The sequence below is a fragment of the Prenolepis imparis genome, unplaced genomic scaffold (genome assembly GCF_030444845.1).
Source record: "Prenolepis imparis isolate NDT839.2.m4 unplaced genomic scaffold, iyPreImpa1.0 SCAF_4, whole genome shotgun sequence".
Lineage (NCBI taxonomy): Eukaryota > Metazoa > Arthropoda > Insecta > Hymenoptera > Formicidae > Prenolepis > Prenolepis imparis.
In genome coordinates this window covers 1,045,431-1,067,127 of record NW_028141162.1, presented here as the reverse complement: position 1 = coordinate 1,067,127, position 21,697 = coordinate 1,045,431, and the positions used below count along the sequence as shown (strand labels likewise).

Sequence of the window (21,697 nt, the reverse complement as noted above, 5' to 3'; positions counted from 1 at the left end):
ACAGTGGCTGTCAATTCGTTCGATCGACCAAATCTCTGTCACATTACGATTGATCGATCGAATAATTTGTAAAAATACCTTTTGAGAGAAAGATAACCAATTGCTATCTTTATTTTTAGTCACGTGATATCCTTCGACGCTGAAAATGTATAGAAACATATCTCTTTCTCTCTCAACACTCGTCTCTCGAAGCTTTCCACCAATCGTAGAGCGAGTCGGCATTTCTAGTAACCTTTACCCCCTTCCTAGGGATTTTTATACACTCGGCTGACTTTGCTCGCTTGGAAATTTCTCGAAAGAGGGCACCAGTTATACCTCGCGTTACCTTCTCGAAGATACGTAGTACGTAGTTCTCGTGGATACGAATTACACGCACAGTGTCCGTAGAGGAAGATTGAAATTCTGAGAATTATTCTCGTCATTCAACAGCGAATTCCGAGAATGAGTACGCGTACGTTTTACGCGCCGTCGATACGAAACGAATAAAGGACGACAGTCGAACGTTGAGGTGGGTGTCGACCAGGTCACTTTTATTCTCCGTACGATGACAATCTCGTTCGCTCGATCAGTGAATTTAATAGGTTAATAAAAAGACGCCGATCGCGTATTTTTTTTCGCGAAATCTACATTTTTCCCGAAAATTTACATTTTCGCGCCTTTTTTCGTGCCTTTTTTCGCTCCTTTTTTCGCTCGTCGCAAAAGGGAGCGAACAATTGCGCGCTAACAAAATGTTTGAATGATAGTGAGCCGGCGAGAAGAGCCTTTTCTATTTTTAGCTTGTCTGTCTAAATGGCATAATTTCAAAACCAATACGTTATCGGCGTTAGCTCACATATGCAATAGACACGCCGCAAAATGACATCTCTCATCTATATTTATTAAACGAAATGGAATGCGCGAGAAGATTCATCTCTTGTGTCTATTGCATGACGACAAAACTGACAAACTCGCCGCGCGATTTTAAGTCCCATCTTTAATTTAGACTCAATCAAATTAAATGCGGTGCGCGACATTGACTTTGACGTACGATTTGTTTTTTGAAAATATGAGCGAAAATCTGGGCGAATCGATTGTTATCGACTTGCGAATTTTTGATACGCCGCTTGTCATTTTAATATCAGCTATATATAAACACATTCTGCGAATGACTCACGTAACAAGTAGATGTATTCACGTATGTATATATGTATATTTGATACGCGCTGTCAATTAATTTTGTCTATGTGTGATGCAATCTTGGCCTTTTTCGTTTCGTTCGTAGATTTGGTCTTTGCTACATTTTTTCTTTTATTGCCTGCATTGAAAGTAAAATATGCTTATGTAAGCTTGAATTGAATAAAGAGACAGATTAAATATATTGCAGGAAGATATAGAAAGCTTAAAAAAAGAACAGATCTATAAGAATTCGTGATGACAGACTTTTTACTGTTAAGGTGATGCTGGAGTGTACTCTGTTTTACCGACGAAATTTAATTTGTAATTTTATGTTTATTTTTTATTGCTTTTATAAAATTAAAAATCCTTTTCAGGGATTAAAGTACATATGTTAATAAAGGCATGGGTGGTCATCTTTGATTAAGAAAAAAAAAAAAATTTTGAAAATTTACCAACAAGCTGTCAGTTCATACAAATATTTATTTTTTATTAAAGTTATACAGTTTGCAAATACAAAATAAGCTCAGGAAGGCAAGGAGAGCATGTGAAAGAATAACAGGAAACCTTTAAAATTGAGTTTAGAAGTTTAGTCTAAAAAAAAAACAAAAAATTTGATTTATGTAAAACATGTGCAAAACCGAAATAATAACATAAAAAGAGCAATAAATTGGTTCCCCGATATTGGTACAGATGCGCTATAAAGTTCTCAGTACGTAAAAGCAATAAAAAATAAACATAAAGTTATAAAAATTAACATTTTGTCGGTAAAACAGAGTACACTCCAGCATCACCTTAAGGTCGCTCGATTATTTGCATATTAGTATAGAAAATTTATATATTTTATTTAATTATATATTTATTTATTATTATTTATTAAATAATTTTATATTCGATCTCGAATGGAATTTGTGATCGATAACCGACTGAAATGCGAACGTCAAGTGTCAAAGTGCCAATTTTTCGCGCTTGAATGCGTTTGAACGACGATTTGAAAGTCGCCGAGCCGAAGTTCGCCGAACGTACGCGATGATTCTCTCGTCCCGGCTATTTCCAGATCTTGATTATGAAAGATCTGAATTTAACCGGTATTAAATAAGAAACGGAATGAGCCCACCTATCATAATTCTATAACGACGCATCAAACACGAGGTTGGTCGCTTCGATAAAGCGCTATTCCGTATATGGAGGGCATCTCTTTTCTAGCGCACAGGCGAAGTGCACGTGCAACTGTTGTGAGCATGCAGAGCATGTGTCGTTTAAACTTTAAAAATATTATTATCACGAATGAAGTGAAGATATGTATATGTTTTGTTATCTATTTTTATTATATTTTTATTTTATTTTATTTTTTATTTTATTATATTTATTATTAGATTTTTTATTATATTTTTATTATATTTATTACAGGTATATTTATTATATTTAAAAAAATTATATAAAATCATATATATCGTGTTTGATTAATTGAAATGTATAGATTGAATCCTTAGTTCCTTTCGAAATATATTATTAATCCGTTCTCTTTCCCGATGCAATTTTTTTGTCTCTGCTCGAAAGTAATTGCAGCGAGCACTCCATTATTATAAGAGCAATAACGTGTAAAAAATTACAAACCGATTAGCAAATACTCCAGTATGAAACTGGAGAAGGATTAATATAGGAGTCTCAAATAAAAAAATACCTGGGTCTACAAAGTCGGAGCATTAGGTCATTTGTTTGCACTTAACACAAAGTGAGTTATTGCTTCGTTACCTTATTTGCATGTTTTTTGCTTTATATATGCCTTTGATTTATTTTTTTTGGTCAATGATAATTTAAAATTATCTCTACTCTAGAATGTACATAACGACTTGGAATTGCTATCGGTAATTAATTAAGCGACAATGAATAACAAATATAACGAATAAACTATATGTAAGACAAACAGATTTCTAAAGAATTTTAACAGATTTCTAAATAAAAATATATTTCTAGTTCAATCTGATTCGAGCTTGGCAACGATATCCTCTCGTGATACATGCTTTTTATCTCATCTATTTTCCGTACAAATCAAAAATCGTCAGTACTCTGATAGTTATGCGTGATTTTTTAATGCTTCAAGATATTCAATACGAATGCTTATCATATTTCTTACGAACGTTTATATAGTCTTACTGCGCGGTTAAAGGGTCACGTTGATTCTATTGTGCATTCCAATGTCCAATGCTTATCTGCATAAAATAAATTTCTTCATAGGCCAGTAATATTATTACACCCGGAGTGATATCGAATCAACTAAATCGATGGAGATGCAATCGAATGCATATAGTATTAAATTCTGTTTAGAAGAAACATAAAAGTTTAAAAATAGGTAAAAATAAAATAAAAATATATATAAAATCAAATTTTATATATATTGTATACATATATAAAGCACAGCTAGATTAGATAATTGTTGAAAGTTGGAGATCTGAAAGGAAACTGATACCGATATGACACTGATCTCTTAAAATACCTTAAAATCCTTTGATTAATTTCAATTAGGTGCGCCATGTTATCAATTTATGATCTTAATCATATTTTAGATCCTCTATTTTTACGAAGAGATACGAAGCTAAACGTGAATTAAAATCTTTCCGGCGAGCACGATACGATTTAATCTCTCTATATTTACAACTCATTTTTCCATTGATAAGAACGAAAAAGGCTGCAAAACTCACGAAAGAGATGTCTTTTTTATTAGTAGAATGTAAATGCATTAGAAAAAAAATCTCCTTTTCTATTTTAATAATTTTTTCCTCACATTTTTATAATTTTCGAAAAGTTTCAAAGCTGTTAAAAAGTTCACAGCTATTACAACAAAAATCTTATACTAAATTGAAAAAGTATACAACAGCTACGCGAATAGCTTTAACATGCATCAAACAGTTTAAAAAAAAATTACACACTCTCTCTCTCTCTCTCTCTCTCTCTCTCTCTGTAGGATATTTTCAGATTCGACGGGCAATTCAGCATATGTACGTGTGATTTCGGTTATAATACGAACTGTTTGGACATCCTATTTTCTTTCTTCGTCTCCCCCAAGCGAGTACGCGAGAGAAATTTTATATTTATTAAGTTCACACACCACTTTATTAGAATAACCGGCGTATCAAGCGTTGAATTGAAATGTATATTTCGAAAGTTTATTGTTTGCGTTCTTTATGTATGCTGATGCATATTTAAAATGGCCGTTTCGCATTTCGATACATTTCGCCCGTTCGCTGATCGATGCATATATCGATGTAAAAATTCGAGTGACGCACAGCGTCATTCGGTCGCGACGTTTTCAGGACGAAAGATAACGTTTTCTTACACAGTTTTCGCTTTTTCCTTTTCTCTTTCTCTTTTTGCCCACACGTCATGTAATCCACTCGAACGCTGTAAACATCTACTACTTCCGCGTAGATTAAAACGCATGTACCGCGTGCGCGACGCGTGCCAATTTTCCTCGCCGTGAGCGTGTCTTGAGCCGATGACGGCGGTGAGACACGCATTCGCAACGTGATGATAACGCCTTTTTTTTCATATGTACTTGTAATCGTAAATACTCGTTCTTAACCAGACGCGCTTAACGTTGCGAATGACTCATCGAAAGACTTTTCTTCTAGACTTATCGCGAAAATAGCGATCGATCTTAGCGCTAATACTACTCCGATTTTTCTCTCAAGTGAAGCTGTTACATGTCGTGAAAAAAAACTAATGTTATTTTTCATAATTAAAAAAAATTTATATATCTTGGAATTCTCTCTCTCAAGTTTTATATATGGTTTTATATAAGGATTATTACGCGCTTACGAAAGATACAGAATTATATTTATATATACACTGAGAGAATTTTCTCTTAGAATTTATCCTGAAAATCATGGTAATCGTGGGACAAATGGAAAACATTTTACGAGAATTTCTCTGATTAATATTTATCACAATATAAATAATATCTATCACAATAAAATATAAAACATGTTTGATTAATTTTACTAAATTGCATAGTAAAATTAATCAAACATATTTTATATTTTATTGTAATACATATTATTATTATTTTTGTGGTAAATATTAATCAGAGAAATTCTCATAAAATTCTTTCCATACGATATTGTCCCGAGATTACCATGATTTCCAAGGTGAATTCTAAGAGAAAATTCTCTCTGTATGTGTGTATATATATGTATATACAAGTGTATTGGCAATTTAATTCTTAACTGTAAATGCTAAGAGGATGCTACTTCCGATTCCGAGTAAAGTGATATGAATCACGATACCCTTAATATGCATCTTGATATACGCTCCTCTCAAAATCAATTCATTGATAAGACTCATTCATATGCTAATTGTTTGTCCGATAAAAGGAGAGAAATATACGAGATTATCTTATCTCGTGTAAAGAACGTCCAATGCAAAACTCATAAATCGACTAATTTGCGAAACGAAAATATTTAATCGGAAGAATATCATCCTTGATAGTCCGTGACGACTTGGCCTCGATTTTACTATCGTGTCCCAAAAGTAGCATCCTAATCAGTTACGGATTAAATCGGCTCCATCCTGAGACAGGACCAGGAGCGATCTTCGCCGCGGTAAATCAGCTGTCATTGCTGCCACGATCTGCCAAAATCACGGCATAGCGCAGATGTCGCGCGCGAAAGAAGGCCGACCACTCGAGGTGGAAGAACGATGGTAGTCGATCAGTATCCGCGGTCAGTGATCGATCATGCATCTCGAGCGGCGTCACCTGTCCGTCCGATCCGATCGGTTCCCGGACGGTGGTTCATCGTCGAAAACGCGGTCGTTGAAGTCTCGCGGTAGAGCATCTATCGCGGAGGATCCGCTAGGAGGGATTCGAGCGAGCGAATTGTCCCCGCGCGAATTTTCTCGCGGTCGAAGGGAGCGGAGCGAGAAGGGGGGAGTCCCCCAAGAGTGTGTGTTTACATCGCGATGCACCCGAATGGGGATGCTGACGACGTCACGGCAGCTCGGGTGACAGCTCGTTGTTTGACCGATGACGGAGGAAGCGGCGGCGGCGACGACGACGACGACGGTCGAGAGGGCAGTCGTGCGGGTGGTGGCTGAAAGGTCGCGGCCCCCGGCGTTTGATACGGTTCTAGGGAACGCACTTTGGACCAAATGGTCGCGCTGGCTAAGAGGAATAAAACGCGACGTTAACGCGTTGCTCCAGTATCGTCTCGACCACGAAACGCGACGCATCGCAAAATCACCTTATACCACCTGCTCGCTCGCTCGCTCGATTCTTTTTTTTTCTTTTCGAACCCTCGATCCGCGGGGTACCATGGATCCCAGCCAAGAGCGGCAGTAAAACGCCGAAGAGAAGTCGAGAGTAGCGAGAGAAGCGTTTGCGCGCTAGATTTCGCGAGCCGATTTCTAGAGAGAAAGAGAGATAGAGAGAGAGAGAGAGAGAAAAAGAGAGAAGCTGCGAAAGAATAAAAGCCGCATCTTTCGCCGCGAGTCTGTATGCGCGTGGTTGCACACGTGACACACGGCGTTGACGTTCCGTGAGAACAAGGACGACCGCGGTCACCCGCAAGACGCGCCTTCAATTCTACCCTCCTTTCTTCTCTTTACATTTTCACGTTCTCCCTAAATTCACCGCGTCCATCATGTCCACAGAACCGAGCTTCACCTCCAACGGGAGCATGATCGTCGTGAGCAACAGGTTGCCGTTTGTGCTAAAGAGGAACGAGATAACTGGTCAGCTGGAACGCAAGGCCAGGTTAGTGTTAAAACACTTTCTTGTTTTAATAAAAAAAAAAATAATATATATAATAAAAAAGATATATATCAGATACATTATATACTGTATCGTACGAGACCATACAAACATGAATGATGTATTGCAAAAAAGCCTTGTTTTTTGTCACTTTTATGTTGTAATCTGTTTATTGATGTCTCTGTCGCACTTTAAATGCCGCGAATATTCATATTATGCAACGATTATTTTATCCCTCTCATTTGCATTCTTATTAAGGATATAAATACAACCGACTTTCATGTACACACGTTAATTATGTGTGTTTGCTATTTTAATTTGCAACGTAATTTTTGCACAACTCACTTCTCACCGCTTTAATTTTACATTCTGAAAATATCGAAGGACGCAAATTTCGCCATATCTTTTCATATATTGCATTTTTTCTTGATATACAAATAAATTGTGTATTGTTTCTTTCTCATTCGAATTTTTTCTGTTATTCGTATATTTACTTTAATCGAATAATACAATCGTAATGTATCGTTTGCAATATTTAAAAGTGCACCGTTTTGACACCTACATCTCGTTTTTCATTTTACATTTTTACGAGGAACATGGGACTCGAGATAACAAACATGATAAATTGGCGCGATTATGTATGTAGAGAGTTACATCACTGTCATTATCTCTGCAGCCATTTTTTTTCGAAAAATCATACGCCATTAACAGGATATTTGCCATAGAAAAGAAACGATTCTGCACGTATCGATCTTGTGGTAAAATTCATCAATGATCGAGATCGAAACGTTTATTCATCTCGATCATATTTAAATGTTTTCGACATTGAGGATTCGAGTCGCGAAGCGAAAGATCACAAAAAAATCGTACATGTCCGAATTAATACATAATACATAAATTTCATGTCGAGTGATGAAAAGACGGGAAATGAAAACAGTGGTCATTCTATAAAGAAAAGAAAAAAATGTATCATATCGGAAATAAACACATGTACGCGAATAGAATTCAACAATAACAGAAAAGATGATGTAACGGAGGCGATAGTGTGAGTAACAAAGTTCGCTAAAACTCTCGTATGTGAATAAAATAATCTCCTATATGACTCTCTTTACTCGGTAAATATTTGACAATAACGATTTCGAATATTATGAATGTGACACTATTTACTTCTGTCGACATATAAGAGTCATTGTCAGTTTCAAATTGTATAAATTTGCATTCGTCAAAAGCAAATTCAACGATCGAAAAAATACGACGTATGCCGAAAAAAAAAAAAACTGATCAAAGATGATAGACAATTAATTGAACTGATTGAATTGAAGAGAAAGAGAAAAAAAGCCGATTAACGAGCGTTCGTGGCGAATGAACAAACTACGTATATCTTTTTCTTAATCATATTCAAAATAACTTTTTTTTGACAAGTGTAATCTAATCGTGTTTGCGGAATACAAATGTTAATGCTCTTACAAAATGTCACATGAAATTTACGTATTCCTGATAGTTGACATCAAACTGAGAAGGAAATATAAGAGTGCAAAACTCTGATAAAAATGATTAATTGATGTCTGTCCGGTCATATTCTATTTTTATTTTATATTTACTTTTCTTTTTTTATATTAAATCAAATATTTTTTCGTATACATATATATGTGGAAAGAAAAATTTTCGAAACATTGAAAAATATAATTCTATTTCAAAGATTAATTAATGCTTTATTTGACAAATTACACTTGTATATTCTTATATTACAACAGTTTGTCTTTCTCATACAAGTTAATTTTTTTTCAATTTTTAGAAAAGTGACATTTCAAGGCTTCACATTCCATTATTTCGCGAATTATTATTCCGAATATTAGTTCCGGTGTATTTGTCAAACACGTAATCAGCCTTGAGCTGTACGAAACGACGAAATAAAGTCTCCTCGGCAAGATAACTAATTAATGCGTACACAAGTCGTTTGATAAGTGGTATAATTATCGGGAATTTTTCGATGCGCCTACCGGCTGCGTCATAATCGCACGTGTCACGTGTCTACCTCGTGTCTGCCGGTCGCATTCGCGTGTTGCACTCCTGAATGCCCACGCTATATCGTCTGCAATCGCTATAATACGTATAAAGTTACGCGCGAGAAATTCGTAATATATAAATAATAAAATATTTACTAACGCGAAATGACCAGTCATTACCGATTATCGCCTTCCGAGCTGACAATCCACGAGAAGAACCGGTTAGAAATTCGATAAGAGACGTATCAATATAAGCATTTGATTACACGTTTGGATTATATGTATTATATGTATTATATGTATTATATGTATTATCGCGTGCTCATGTATTACATTGAATCTCTCTACGTTCTTATCTATTGTATAAATATGTATAAGCTTTTTATCTCTTTTTCTTCTGGTCTATATCGTTCTCGATGTGAAATGATAGAATGTAGCTAGATTATAAGTATAAAATAATTGAAGAATGACAGCGAATGGGTGATTGTATCGTTGACATTTTTTTAATAGCCATATTTTTAAAATAGATTGTAGCTACATGCGTGTGTGTGTACATAAATCAAGGATATTTCTCGATTATTCGAATCGCGACGAGATGTAGAAACAATAATTATAACTATAATCACTCTCATAACGACGAAATGAAAAAGTATCAATCGCGATAAGGAACAGTCGTGGCATATAAACATTCATCCTTCTTTATTTCACGCCAGAGGACTTGATACGACTTGGAGAACAAATATCAGATCGGTATCTTTGTGTAGAAAAACATTAACGCGATATATTTTCTAGCAGTGCATAAAGATCCATAAAAAAATGCATAAATAAATGCAAAACACGATCTAGGGTAGCTCTCAGACGCGTCTTCTTTTATCTTTGAATTCGACGAGAAAAATAATGCCGAGAAAAAATAATCACGCTAATACTTCGCGATAAAACGTGTAATTATCAGGCGTGAAAATAAAAAACAAAACACTATATTGCAGTATTTTCCGGAAGGTTACGGCATCATCACGCATTTGCGCGCGTTAGATGCACGTGCTTTTAAGAAATCTCTTGATCTCGAATCAGACGTATGTATGTACATACACAATCAATGGCACGATTGTGCATTACATAAACTTGGCCATTATACTCAATGTCGCGTCTGAGAGCGTGTGTATATTTATTTGTTAAATGTATAATTCATTAATTACATCGGTAACGTCTGCAAAAATACGTGCGAATCTCCCATTGTTCAATGATACAATTATAATCACATCCATTCTTTGTTCTTACGTTTTTTTTTTACATGCAAAGAATGTATCTTTTAATTCGAGATTGAGATGTGAAAATAATCAAACGGTATAATATAGTGACGAGTTTAGATACATTTTCCTTAATATCGATTCTTGGATAATTAATTTTCATATTTGCTTTAAGTAAGATATAATTGCTTTGAAATTGATTTGGATTGACGTTAATTGATGAGGAATATTTTCAAATTTTTATATTTATTGTTTCTCTATACTTGCTGGCGTATGTATATATTTTTATCGCTTTTGTGATAAATTAAAATGGAAAATAGCTGACAAGAGGTGTGCATTCGAGAACGTATTTAATATGATCGTCTATCAATCCATCTTCCGCTTTTATTAATACGAAAGATCGAAGAACGATCGATGTAAAATATCAGGTATAATTGAAACTCTACGTCACCTTAAAGCCGATAGATGTTTACTGTTAACGAGCTAGCGGTCATTGGAATTATACTACAATATAACTGCGCTTCCTAAGACGCAGTTATGTTGTGCGGCACAGCTGATTTATGCAAAATCGAAGAGAGAGATCCGTCTAAATAGTAAATAATTTAATATGCCGTATTTTCTCACACAAGACGACGAAATTTTTAAGCAAAGCAAAAAATTGCAAGATCTAATTTTAAATATAGCGTAAAAATTTCTCACAAATTATTTTGGCAAACAAAAAATGTATTTTTGACTTGTTTGTCTTAATCCATTTTTACGAATGTTTTTTTCACATTTTTGTCTATGTTTACACATATACATTTTTTTTTTTTTACAGCGCCGGTGGTCTGGTAACCGCGGTAGCGCCGGTTGTCATAAGCGGAAATGGAATCTGGGTCGGATGGCCGGGTATGCATATGGAAAATCCGAACGAACCGATCCCCGAATCCGATCCCAACGATCGTACACCTACCGCCGGCCTGCTGTCTCGAAAGGTGAGTTAATTTCTGACATTTATATAATAATGATCGATCGTTTGTACCTATATCGGCGTCTTACATCTAACAGGTCGTTCGAACGTGGAAAAAAAAATGACGATATTTTTTTAAATTTTATATATATTTCTTTCTCTCTAATTGTAACGTCTCTCAAAATGGTTGTACTTTTTAGAAGAAAAATTAATTCTTAAAGTTATATCACACCAGAGAGGCCTATGTTGACCTATGTCGAGATTCTTGAAAATTTAAAAGATAAAAATCTGTTATTTCTTTTTTTTTTCAAAAGCATTTAGAATGACTCTAGAAAGATACGTTCATGTCGTCGTAGTCGTGTTTTTTTAGTGTATCCAAATATTTTTGAATCAAAATGCGTTTTGGCGTTTAGCTGACAAGCGAGGTCAAGCAAGAGACCGAGAGAGTGTTTATAGCCCAAATAGCTGTATCTGGGCCAGGTGGCGATCTTATAATCGCCGCTGCAATTACGCAGAATTTGTTAACCTTGGCATTGACAATGTACCGCGTGGCAGAGAGAATAGAATCACGGTCCCCCTTCTCGATCTACCTGTAATATTCCACGCCACGCCGTCGTACGTCTCGAAAATTGCAATGTGATTACCTTTTCCGTCAAATAAATTGCGCATAAATCAATAGCAATTTTTAATCTCTTTTTTTTTCATCTTTTATTTACAACACAATTAGGGGGACGGGAGGGTCAATATGTTACGATCGATAGTCGAAGAATATATATATTTTATTATTACAATATCTATTTTATCGATCGTTAAAAATTAATCGCACGTGTTTATGAACAATATTGTTTATAAAAAACAATAAATTGTTGCGGAACAAGATAAGCACGAGAATCGCTTGCACGGAGAATAAATAATTAATGCAACAGATCGATTCGGAGATGCCCTTTGCCTTCCCGCTCGACATTAAAAAGTTCGGTGACAGCTAAAAACAGCTTATTTATAGTTGTTTTCCCGACGATATCGCGTATTTTCCGACAAGAGCAATGCGACTATGCTTACTGATAAACGATCATTTTATTCTCTTTCAACACGCAGAATATATAGCTTGTAACGAGCAATAACATACGTTCTATTTTATTGATAATCAAAAATTATTTTATTAACGTACATTAAAACAATAAAATACACTATATAATATAGGAAAGCTTTTTAAAAATTGGAAAAAAAAAAGATATATTGTTACTCTCGCAGTACAAAATAATTCAGTCATTTGAAATTGAAAAAGAAACGTGAAGATCTTAATTCTAATTTAGTTCCAGTTGTAAAATAAAATAGAACGACGAAATTCAGGAATTTTTATATTTGCCGTAAAAAACAATTTATTATCTACAACTCATTGTTTCCTGTACTTTCGAGGAAAAAAATAAGTTGTAAATAATAAATAATATTTTGCGACAGATCGAATATCCCCGAACGTCGGCCGGATAAAACGAAATGAATGAAATGGCTCGGCTGTGATCCGGGTGTCACGGATATTCGTGTCGCGGGGTCGCAAATCGCGAAGGGTTATCATTGCGTGACGCGTTTGCGAGCCCCGTTACGTCTCTATCGTCCAGATAGACGATGACTTTTGCTAAGTCTATCGCAGCTATCAATGATTAAGCACGAATTAACGGATTAACGTATTACGTCCACGCGGACGTCGCGATGGGGATCACGTGAATCTCGCGCAGGCGAGAGCTTTTCAAAATCGCCGATGACATCCGGATATCGTCCGGACGATAGTCTGTAATATCTTTTAAATAACAATGGCGATTATTTGAGTTCTCGTAGGCGCGACAATTATCGTTAGATAATAAAATAAGTAGAGAAGTTTTTACGCAATTGAATTGTGAATTGTTCTGCGACTTACATCCTGCTCAATTATTATTCAACGAGCACGTGCTTGAAACGTTTAAATTTTTTTTATATAAGCAAACAATTTGAGAAAATATTAATTGAATTGTAAAATTTCTGGATTTTTTTGTCTTGCTTTCTCTACTTTTCTTATATCGGGTCTTTCTTCATCAGCGTCTGCATATGTCTCACATCCCCCACTTTAACAGCCCTATTTTTCTGCCTATCGCGGCCGGGACGTTCAATAATATGTTTACATAACACGAGGAGCACACACATATAAGAAACAAAGAAAGCGAAAGGGGAAAACAACGTCACAAGGGGAGAAAGTAGACTATCATGTCACGTGGAATGTGCACGCGATAATGAGCAATTAAAATTATTTACGTTATATGTTTCTAAATAGGCTGTTGGACGAAATAATGGTGCAAGACATGCTTTTTTTTCCATGTCTCACATAAAATTCGATTACGCCCCGATTTACTCTCCTCCCCTGCCCCCTTCCCCCTCTTTCTTCTAATAAATACATAAATAACCGGATATAATCGACGAGAAAGATATCTAAAATTATTGCTCCAAAATAATTAGATGCGAAAAAATCTGCGAAAAATCTCTGTCGTGTTCGGCACGAATCGTAATCGAAATCGCGTCGCATGACGTCGTATCGAGTGCGATTTCAAGTTTTGCGTAGAGCTGTCAACGCGGAATATCCCGTTATCTCCTAATTAAATTTATAACATATTTTATGACTTTTTTTTATTATACGAAAGTATAATATACTCTTAATTAACAATTCCGAGAGACTTTGTTGCGATATCGAGTTTTAAGTTAAGATTTATCGAGGTCATCGCTTGTTTCCTCCCGATTCTGCTCGATTAAAGCAAACTGTAAGTGTAAACGTGTTGATACGTTTTTATCGTACAGCGCGATTAAGCAATCTCGCGACACGACGAGGATTCTCGAACGAGAGGAAACGATAACAATGCGTGACCGATTCTTGATTCAGCCGTGAATATATGTATAGGCGCGAAGAGAAGCTTTCCCTGACCTCTCTTAATTAATGTGGACCGGCGATATCCGTGAAGGGAATAACAAACGACCAATCGCGGTTGGTTGTGTCTATCGTTCGAAAAAGCATTAAACCGCCTTATCACTCGTCGGTTCGATTGTCCGCTTGCGTCAGACGGAGAATGATCTTTCTTGTAACGCGGCCTGTTTTCACACTCGATTGGAAATAAAGGAGGCAGTGTCGCGAACAAAATAACGAAGAGAGAAAGAGAATCGCGGGATAACGAGATATAATGTATCAATGTAAGGGGAGGCCGATACGTCGTTATCGGACGCGAAACCAGACTTTATGCACTTCCGATCCGTTCAGCCTCAGCTATTTCACCCTCCCTTTTATGCCGTTTCTTTTATTACCCTTCGCGAGGTACCCATCCTCAGAATGTTCGAGCGCCATTTTATATATGTACATCTCGTCATCTAGTGCATATATTTTACGCACCGATGTGATAAGCTTCGCATAAAACGTGTACCTTTATTTTTTTATATATAGACCTTTCTCTTTTTAGTTTCTATATATCTAGAACTTTTTCGGAACAACGTCTTACTGAATCGTGCTTTATAGACATTAGTTAGAACAATGTAATTGATAATGACTTAACTCAAAGTACTACACGTACATATAATGAGAGGTATGCTGTTTTAATCGATATAGTATTAATTTTAGAAATTGTTCTCTCATAAATTTCAGAAATATTGTTGCTTTAATGACCGATCGGAGTAATGAGGAAAAAGTTTTATCGCCTTCTCAAATTGCTATCTCTCTCTTGTTTTCAGGTTGTGGCGGTACACGCTGACCCCGGTACCTTCGATTCGTATTACAACGGATGCTGCAATGGAACTTTCTGGCCGCTCTTCCACTCTATGCCGGATCGAGCGACCTTCACCGCGGACCATTGGCGCGCGTATTCCGTCGTCAACGAACAATTTGCCGCTAAAACGGTACGATTGTATGATTAGTATTGTTTTTTTCTTTGTTTTTTTTCTGATTTGAAAAAAAATATTTTTGTCTCAATCGAATTAGTTGTAGCGATATTTATTTCCTTATCCTTATGATATGAAGCAAAATTATATAAACGAATTAAATTAAAAGTAAATTATTTTTTTTCAGCTGTTTTAACGGATCTGTTGTTGCAGGTCAGCGCCTTGGAACTGATTCACAAGGAACAGGAGAAACAGTCTAACGGCACGCCGTTGGTATGGGTTCATGATTATCACCTGATGTTAGCCGCCAATTGGATTAGACAAGCGGCCGATGATAAGAATCTCAGGCTCAAATTAGGTTTCTTCCTTCACATACCCTTCCCACCATGGGACATCTTCAGACTCTTTCCGTGGGCGGACGAGATCCTGCAGGGTATGCTTGGTGAGTGTGTTTGAATCCTAGCTGTTAATATTTTCTCGGATTTTCTTAGATCAGGATCTACCTTGGACCAACTTCTAATGTGACTCATTTGTTTATTTAGGATGCGACATGGTGGGTTTTCACATTCAAGATTATTGTCTGAACTTTGTCGATTGCTGCCAGAGGTGTCTCGGCTGCAGGGTGGATCGTAAGAATTTATTAGTCGAGCATGGCGGCAGAACGGTACGAGTAAGACCGCTGCCAATTGGCATCCCGTTCGACAGATTCGTCTCTCTAGCAAAGACTGCCAATAAGGTCATGCAGTCGAATCAGAAGATTGTCCTTGGTGTCGACCGTCTCGATTATACGAAAGGCCTCGTTCATAGATTGAAAGCCTTCGAGATGCTACTGGAGAAACATCCCGAACACCGTGAACAGGTCTGTTCAAACGCGTCTGTTTGCTTGCAAGTTGTTCCGCAAATTAATCTGAGACATCGGAACAGTATTAAATATACATATTCAATTGTGTCACAGGTAACGATGTTGCAAATCGCAGTGCCCTCACGCACCGACGTTCGCGAGTATCAGGATTTGAAGCTCGAGATGGATCAACTGATCGGTTGTATAAACGGTCGCTTCACCACACCCAACTGGTCGCCCATACGTTACATTTACGGTTGCGTGAGCCAGGACGAACTAGCGGCTTTCTACAGAGATGCCGCCGTCGCTCTCGTCACGCCGCTCAGGGATGGCATGAATTTAGTCGCTAAAGAATTCGTCGCTTGCCAAATCAATAAGCCGCCGGGGGTGCTGATAGTCTCGCCTTTCGCCGGTGCCGGCGAAATGATGCACGAGGCTTTGATTTGCAATCCTTATGAGATTGACGAGGCCGCTGAAATCATTCATAGGTATATGTGAACTGTTCTTTTCCATTCTAATGAAATTAATCTGACAAAATTGCTCACGCAATTAGAAATTTTGCTTCTCAGCAACTTTATCATCTTCGATCATTTTAAGATGCATTTAACATTAACGACATTAAAGTAGAATAATTTAAAACTTGATACGTTTAAATAGAGCTCTTACCATGCCTGAAGATGAACGTACGTTAAGAATGAATCACTTGCGTCGACGTGAGAGGATATACGATGTCAACTACTGGATGAAGTCCTTTCTTCAGGTGATGGGATCGCTCGAAGAACACGATTCCGTAGGTGCTACCACGATGCAGCCCGTGACTATGGATGATTTCGACGACTACTTGAACAAGTAGGTATCAGATGTGTTAAGAGATGTGCATGACTGGGCCCGACCAGCGCATGCGCATGAACGGGATACATCCACGTAAGGTATAATACATAAGTATGTACAAAAGTAAAAAAAAATCCAAGTAATTATTATCTTAAATTAAGAATTACTGCATTATATAGGGTTGAGATTACTTTAAATTTGCATAAGATAATAATAATTGTAAGCGAATCAGCTACGCTTCCTTCAAGTGATATTTTTAAGCTAAGCATGAGTTTTGGTACGTCGCGGCGTGGCGACAAAATACGGCTATGCTTACATACATACGTCGCTATGATATGGCTGTGACGAAGAATTATAATGCATTCTCTTGCGCTATGTGGGATATTAATCCTATAATATCCTATATCCATACGTTTTTGGGGCATATGAGAAAGATATCGAGAAAACGCTTCTACGAGAGACGGCGGGCCCGCGCGAGCGAATGTTACCTGACTCATGACGAAAGCCGGATAACGATCCAGTGACAACCACATGTCCCCTAGGTACATCGGCGAAAATCATAAATTGGCGCTTCTTTTGGATTACGACGGCACACTGGCACCTATAGCCACTCATCCTGACCTAGCAATCTTGCCGCTTGAGACGAAAAACGTTCTGCAAAGGTTGTCCAATATGTCGGACGTTTACATCGCAATCATATCGGGCAGAAACGTGAACAATGTGAAATCGATGGTCGGGATAGAGGGTATCACGTACGCCGGAAATCACGGATTGGAGATTCTACATCCGGACGGCAGTAAATTCGTTCATCCTATGCCTGCCGAATTGGAGGACAAAGTGGCCAGTCTGATGCAAATGCTTCAGGAACAGGTACGTGAAATGTTATTGATATACATGTAATATGTGTGATAGTGAAGTATATTTTTCGTTGATTGAAATCTATAATGGCCATATACAAACGTTATACTGACGTTTATCTGTCTGCTTGTTAAAGCTTTGCAGGGATGGTGCCTGGGTCGAGAATAAAGGAGCACTTCTCACGTTCCACTATCGCGAGACACCGGTGGAAAGTCGTCCCAGGATGGTAGAGCAAGCTAAAAAACTTATCGAGGCCGCTGGATTCAATGCCTGTACCGCGCACTGCGCCATCGAGGCGAAACCGCCGGTCGAATGGAACAAGGGTAGCGCTTCTATCTACATTCTACGTACGGCATTTGGTTTAGATTGGAGCGAACGTATCAGGATTATATATGCCGGTGACGATGTTACAGACGAAGACGCGATGAAGGTGCGAATTTTTTTGTTTCTGCCCGAGCAATGATATCTTTCAATCCATTAAAAACGACATTCGTTTAACGTTCTATGATTATCATGAGAATTTTAATTTGTTTCTGCATAGACCTTGAAAGGTATGGCCGCTACTTTCCGCGTAGCGTCGTCGCACATCATCCGCACGTCCGCGGAAAGACGTTTGCCTAGCACAGATTCGGTGCTCACGATGTTAAAATGGGTCGAGAGGCATCTCAGTAGACGCAAGCCTCGCAACAGCATCGACATCCCGGGCATCCCGTCACGATTTCGACGCAGCAGCGGTGGGATCACGATGGAGATGTCTTACACGCCGCCTAGATCACCCCTTGAATCGTAGGTTATGCTCAAATATCCTTCGTTATGACATATCAAATGTATACCCGGTGCGATATATATTATACATATATCTGTCTTAGGGTTATAATGTACACGCAGAGTCATTAACCTCGATTTATTCGTATTTACACGCATATATATCCGGACATATATATGCATTATCCAAATGTGACTCTGATATGTGATAAATTCACATGTTATGTTCATCGAATGACTCTGTATGTACTCATAGTGTGTAAAATCTACTAGCACAGATGGAGGAGCAAAAAGAAACTAAAAGATTGCCACGAGCAATCTAAGAACAAGTAAAAGGAGAGATGGGACAAATGTTAACGAAATCTGCGTTTAAATGTTGAGTATATGGCCGAGTATAAAGGGATATATTCGCGATCGAAAAGTTGAAACAGATGATTTTCTTCGCGATCGAAAGTATGATAGTAATATCATCGTATTATCAACACAAACATTGACTAAAGAATACGAAGAACTCAATAACCATTCAATTTATCGTATAGCTTTTATCGTTGATCAATGTTTTTTCCAATATCAGTTAGACGATCTTGACGAGCTCGAAAAATATCCAGCTCGAACAAAGTACCTGCGATACCGCGATCGATGTTTTCCGCGCAACTCAAGTTTCGGCTCTACAAGATTTTATATATATATACATATATATTTTTCTCGATATATTCTCTTATTGAATCACATTAATCAGATCGTAAAACACGATCCCATAGAGGATTTCTCTGCAAAGATATAGCAATTAGACTTCTTAGTTCCTAAGTTTGCGCGCGTCACTGACTAAAAGAATAAATACTCGATAAACAACACAGTAAATTGAAGTGCAAGGTATACTTAATTATAAGGTATACTAATTAATGTTATGTTTTATCTTGTTAATAATTTCTAGATCATGACGAAACGTAAGTAAAGACATCAATTGTCCCAATTCTTATGTTCTTTTTTAAAAATAATTAATAATAATTTTTGTTTTTTTTTTCCTTTCTTTTTCTCCTCTTTTTTCAAATAATCGCGAATATAGGTAATATTGACTTCGAATGCAACATTAAGAATCCCTTTGATCCCATTCTATCTCGTTCTTCCTAGAAATGCGTTTGAGTGGGCGCGCGAGTCACTTCTCTGATATTAAAAAATAAAAACTAATAGCGAACCTTGCTGATGAAGCAATTGGGATTATTTTTTTCATGTATAGGAATAGAAGTTTAGCTTTTAATATTAGAGGCTATACTACTTTTCCCTCAGTGACATACCAAGTTACCAAAAAATGGTGCCAATTTCTATTTTTAACGTCTCGCACAATACGGTGAACAATTGTCGATATGATGATGAGAAACGTAAAAATATATGGATGCACATTTTACAGGAATCGGCTGAAAGTCTAACGAGCACGCAAAACTGTGGATGAATAATCGTTTAGTGTGAGATGCCGCAAAAAGCAAAGATTTTAGAAAGGTAGACTCAAATTAGATTTTACACTTTTTTCTAAGTAGAATAAGACGCGATATGTAAAAAAAAAAAAAAGGCGAAAGAAAGTACTGGTATTTACTGATATAATCGATTTCGCGGTTGTGTCTACGATTATTAGCGATAATAAATATAAGAAACAGTATACATATATATGAAACTATATATATGTGTATATGTAATATACATATATATATGCATGTATATTAGAATCTATGTCTTCTGTGTGACGTGAAAAGATAGTGTCGTTGTGCGTTTCTTCATTCCGCCGGATAATACTGATTATAAACTGGTATAAACTGGCAACGCGCATCCGTCTCTTGTCGCGAGCTTATTTTGAAGAGAAAACTTTCTGAAAGTAATGCGCAAATGAATAACGTCATTAAATGTACAAAATACAACAACTCGATGATTTAAAAGAAATTGTGACAAAAAGAAACAAAAAGAGAAAAAAAAACAAAATGTCTTCAAAAATGTCACCGAGTTAGTGATTTTAATCGGTTATGTAAATAAAATAGAAGATTTGTTCTAAAGTTTTAAAACTGCCTGAAATTATGAGAATAAGAGAACGAATATATTTATATTATTTATTATAAAAATTAATTAGAATTTTGATATTTAAGAGAAAATATTTTCGATTAATATTATTTTAATCTCACCATTTAGCTACTTTCTAAAAAAAAAACAGATTTGTTTCTTTTAAATTCATTTAGAATACAATATTTTCAGAATATAATAACGTCGCGCGTTATTAAGATTTTCCAATTATTTTTCTTCTCGCGGAGCTTCCCTCTATTGATTTTTTAAATCAGTTTAAATAAACGCCTAGTGCGCGTTCTTTCTTTCTGTATCATCAGATTGTAATCGATTCAAACACATTTATAAAGTTAATTAATTCGTTAGATATAGAGCAGAAGAACTTAGCAGTCAGGGGATTAATTCCTTGTATAACATCTAAATAAGAATGATTAGCAATTAAGTATCAACTATTGACATCTCGGAAACGCCACAAATACGTTACGAGCGCAGGTCAAATCCAGTAATCTTGTACTTTCGCCTTTGTATTTATTAGTCAATTATAATAATCGCCAACTATACAACATAAGTAATAAGCGAAGCGCGATGACGAAGGGAGAAAAGAATGAAACAAAGTTTGTCACACAGTGACAATCGCCAAGAACCAAAAAAAAAAAAAAAAAAAAAAAAAAAAATGTAGATTATGCCTGTCGAGTGTACGCTATATCGAGTAATATATCGCATAATTTATCGCGTTATTTCTATTGAAAGTACCAAGAAAACAAATGTGTATATAATGAGATAAATGTGTAAATGTAAGCGTATAGGATCCTGCATCACGTGTGCCCTTAAAGCAAAATCTCTCCAAACTCCCCCCTCTTCCCTCCGTCATAAAACAAAAAAAAAGGAAAAGAAAAAAAACGCGAGCTCTATTTTACGTTTTGTAAGAGTACTTAGTTTTTACCTCGTTATTACACAGGCGTGTGTGAAATAAAAACAAACGTGCGAGATAGTGCGAGTAAACGACCCAAAACTGGTTTACTCCCGTTGCTGTAAAAGCGAGCTCACAAAACGCAGTACAGGAATAAACATTGTTTATAAATTACTTGCGCGCATGTTTTTCTTTCTTTTTTTCTTTCTTTTATGCTACCGCTACTTTTGAGCGAAATTCCAACGATCTAAAAGCGGATACTAGATACTTTATGCGTAGATTTAATTTATACATATATATATACACATATATATACATGGCGATAATAATTAGCCACGTTTTCAAATTTATTAATGAAACATTGATGAATATCGCGCTGTATCGATTGAACTTTCCTGAAGAATCGAGAGAGGCTTACTCGATTTTTAATGTGAGAGAAGCTACTTGGAATTAAATTT

At 36.5% G+C, this 21,697-nt stretch overlaps 1 protein-coding gene across 2 annotated transcripts; it reads left to right on the top strand.

Moving 5' to 3' along the window:
- The first annotated feature begins 337 nt into the window (after positions 1-337).
- Tps1 (Trehalose-6-phosphate synthase 1) lies at positions 338-21,413 on the top strand. 2 transcript variants are annotated; one of them, XM_083036576.1, is made up of 12 exons: positions 338-508; positions 6,802-6,904; positions 10,972-11,128; positions 14,842-15,006; positions 15,202-15,430; positions 15,531-15,847; positions 15,944-16,317; positions 16,487-16,678; positions 17,203-17,530; positions 17,655-17,948; positions 18,060-18,304; positions 19,692-21,413. In XM_083036576.1, the coding sequence occupies exons 2-12, from the start codon at positions 6,828-6,830 to the stop codon at positions 19,708-19,710; spliced, it is 2,397 nt and encodes a 798-aa protein (XP_082892702.1). In that variant the 5' UTR covers positions 338-508; positions 6,802-6,827; the 3' UTR covers positions 19,711-21,413. The 2 variants fall into 2 exon arrangements, with proteins under 2 accessions (XP_082892702.1, XP_082892701.1); XM_083036575.1 differs by lacking the exon at positions 338-508 and having other exon boundaries at positions 6,196-6,904.
- Positions 21,414-21,697: the final 284 nt, after the last annotated feature.

Excerpts from the sequence above, each read along its gene's own strand:
- Tps1 (XM_083036575.1), top strand. The coding sequence starts at position 6,792 with ATGTCCACAGAACCGAGCTTCACCTCCAACGGGAGCATGATCGTCGTG. Across the intron at positions 11,129-14,841 it reads CCGGCCTGCTGTCTCGAAAG|GTTGTGGCGGTACACGCTGA; the intron begins GTGAGTTAATTT and ends TCTTGTTTTCAG. Across the intron at positions 17,531-17,654 it reads TGCAAATGCTTCAGGAACAG|CTTTGCAGGGATGGTGCCTG; the intron begins GTACGTGAAATG and ends TGCTTGTTAAAG.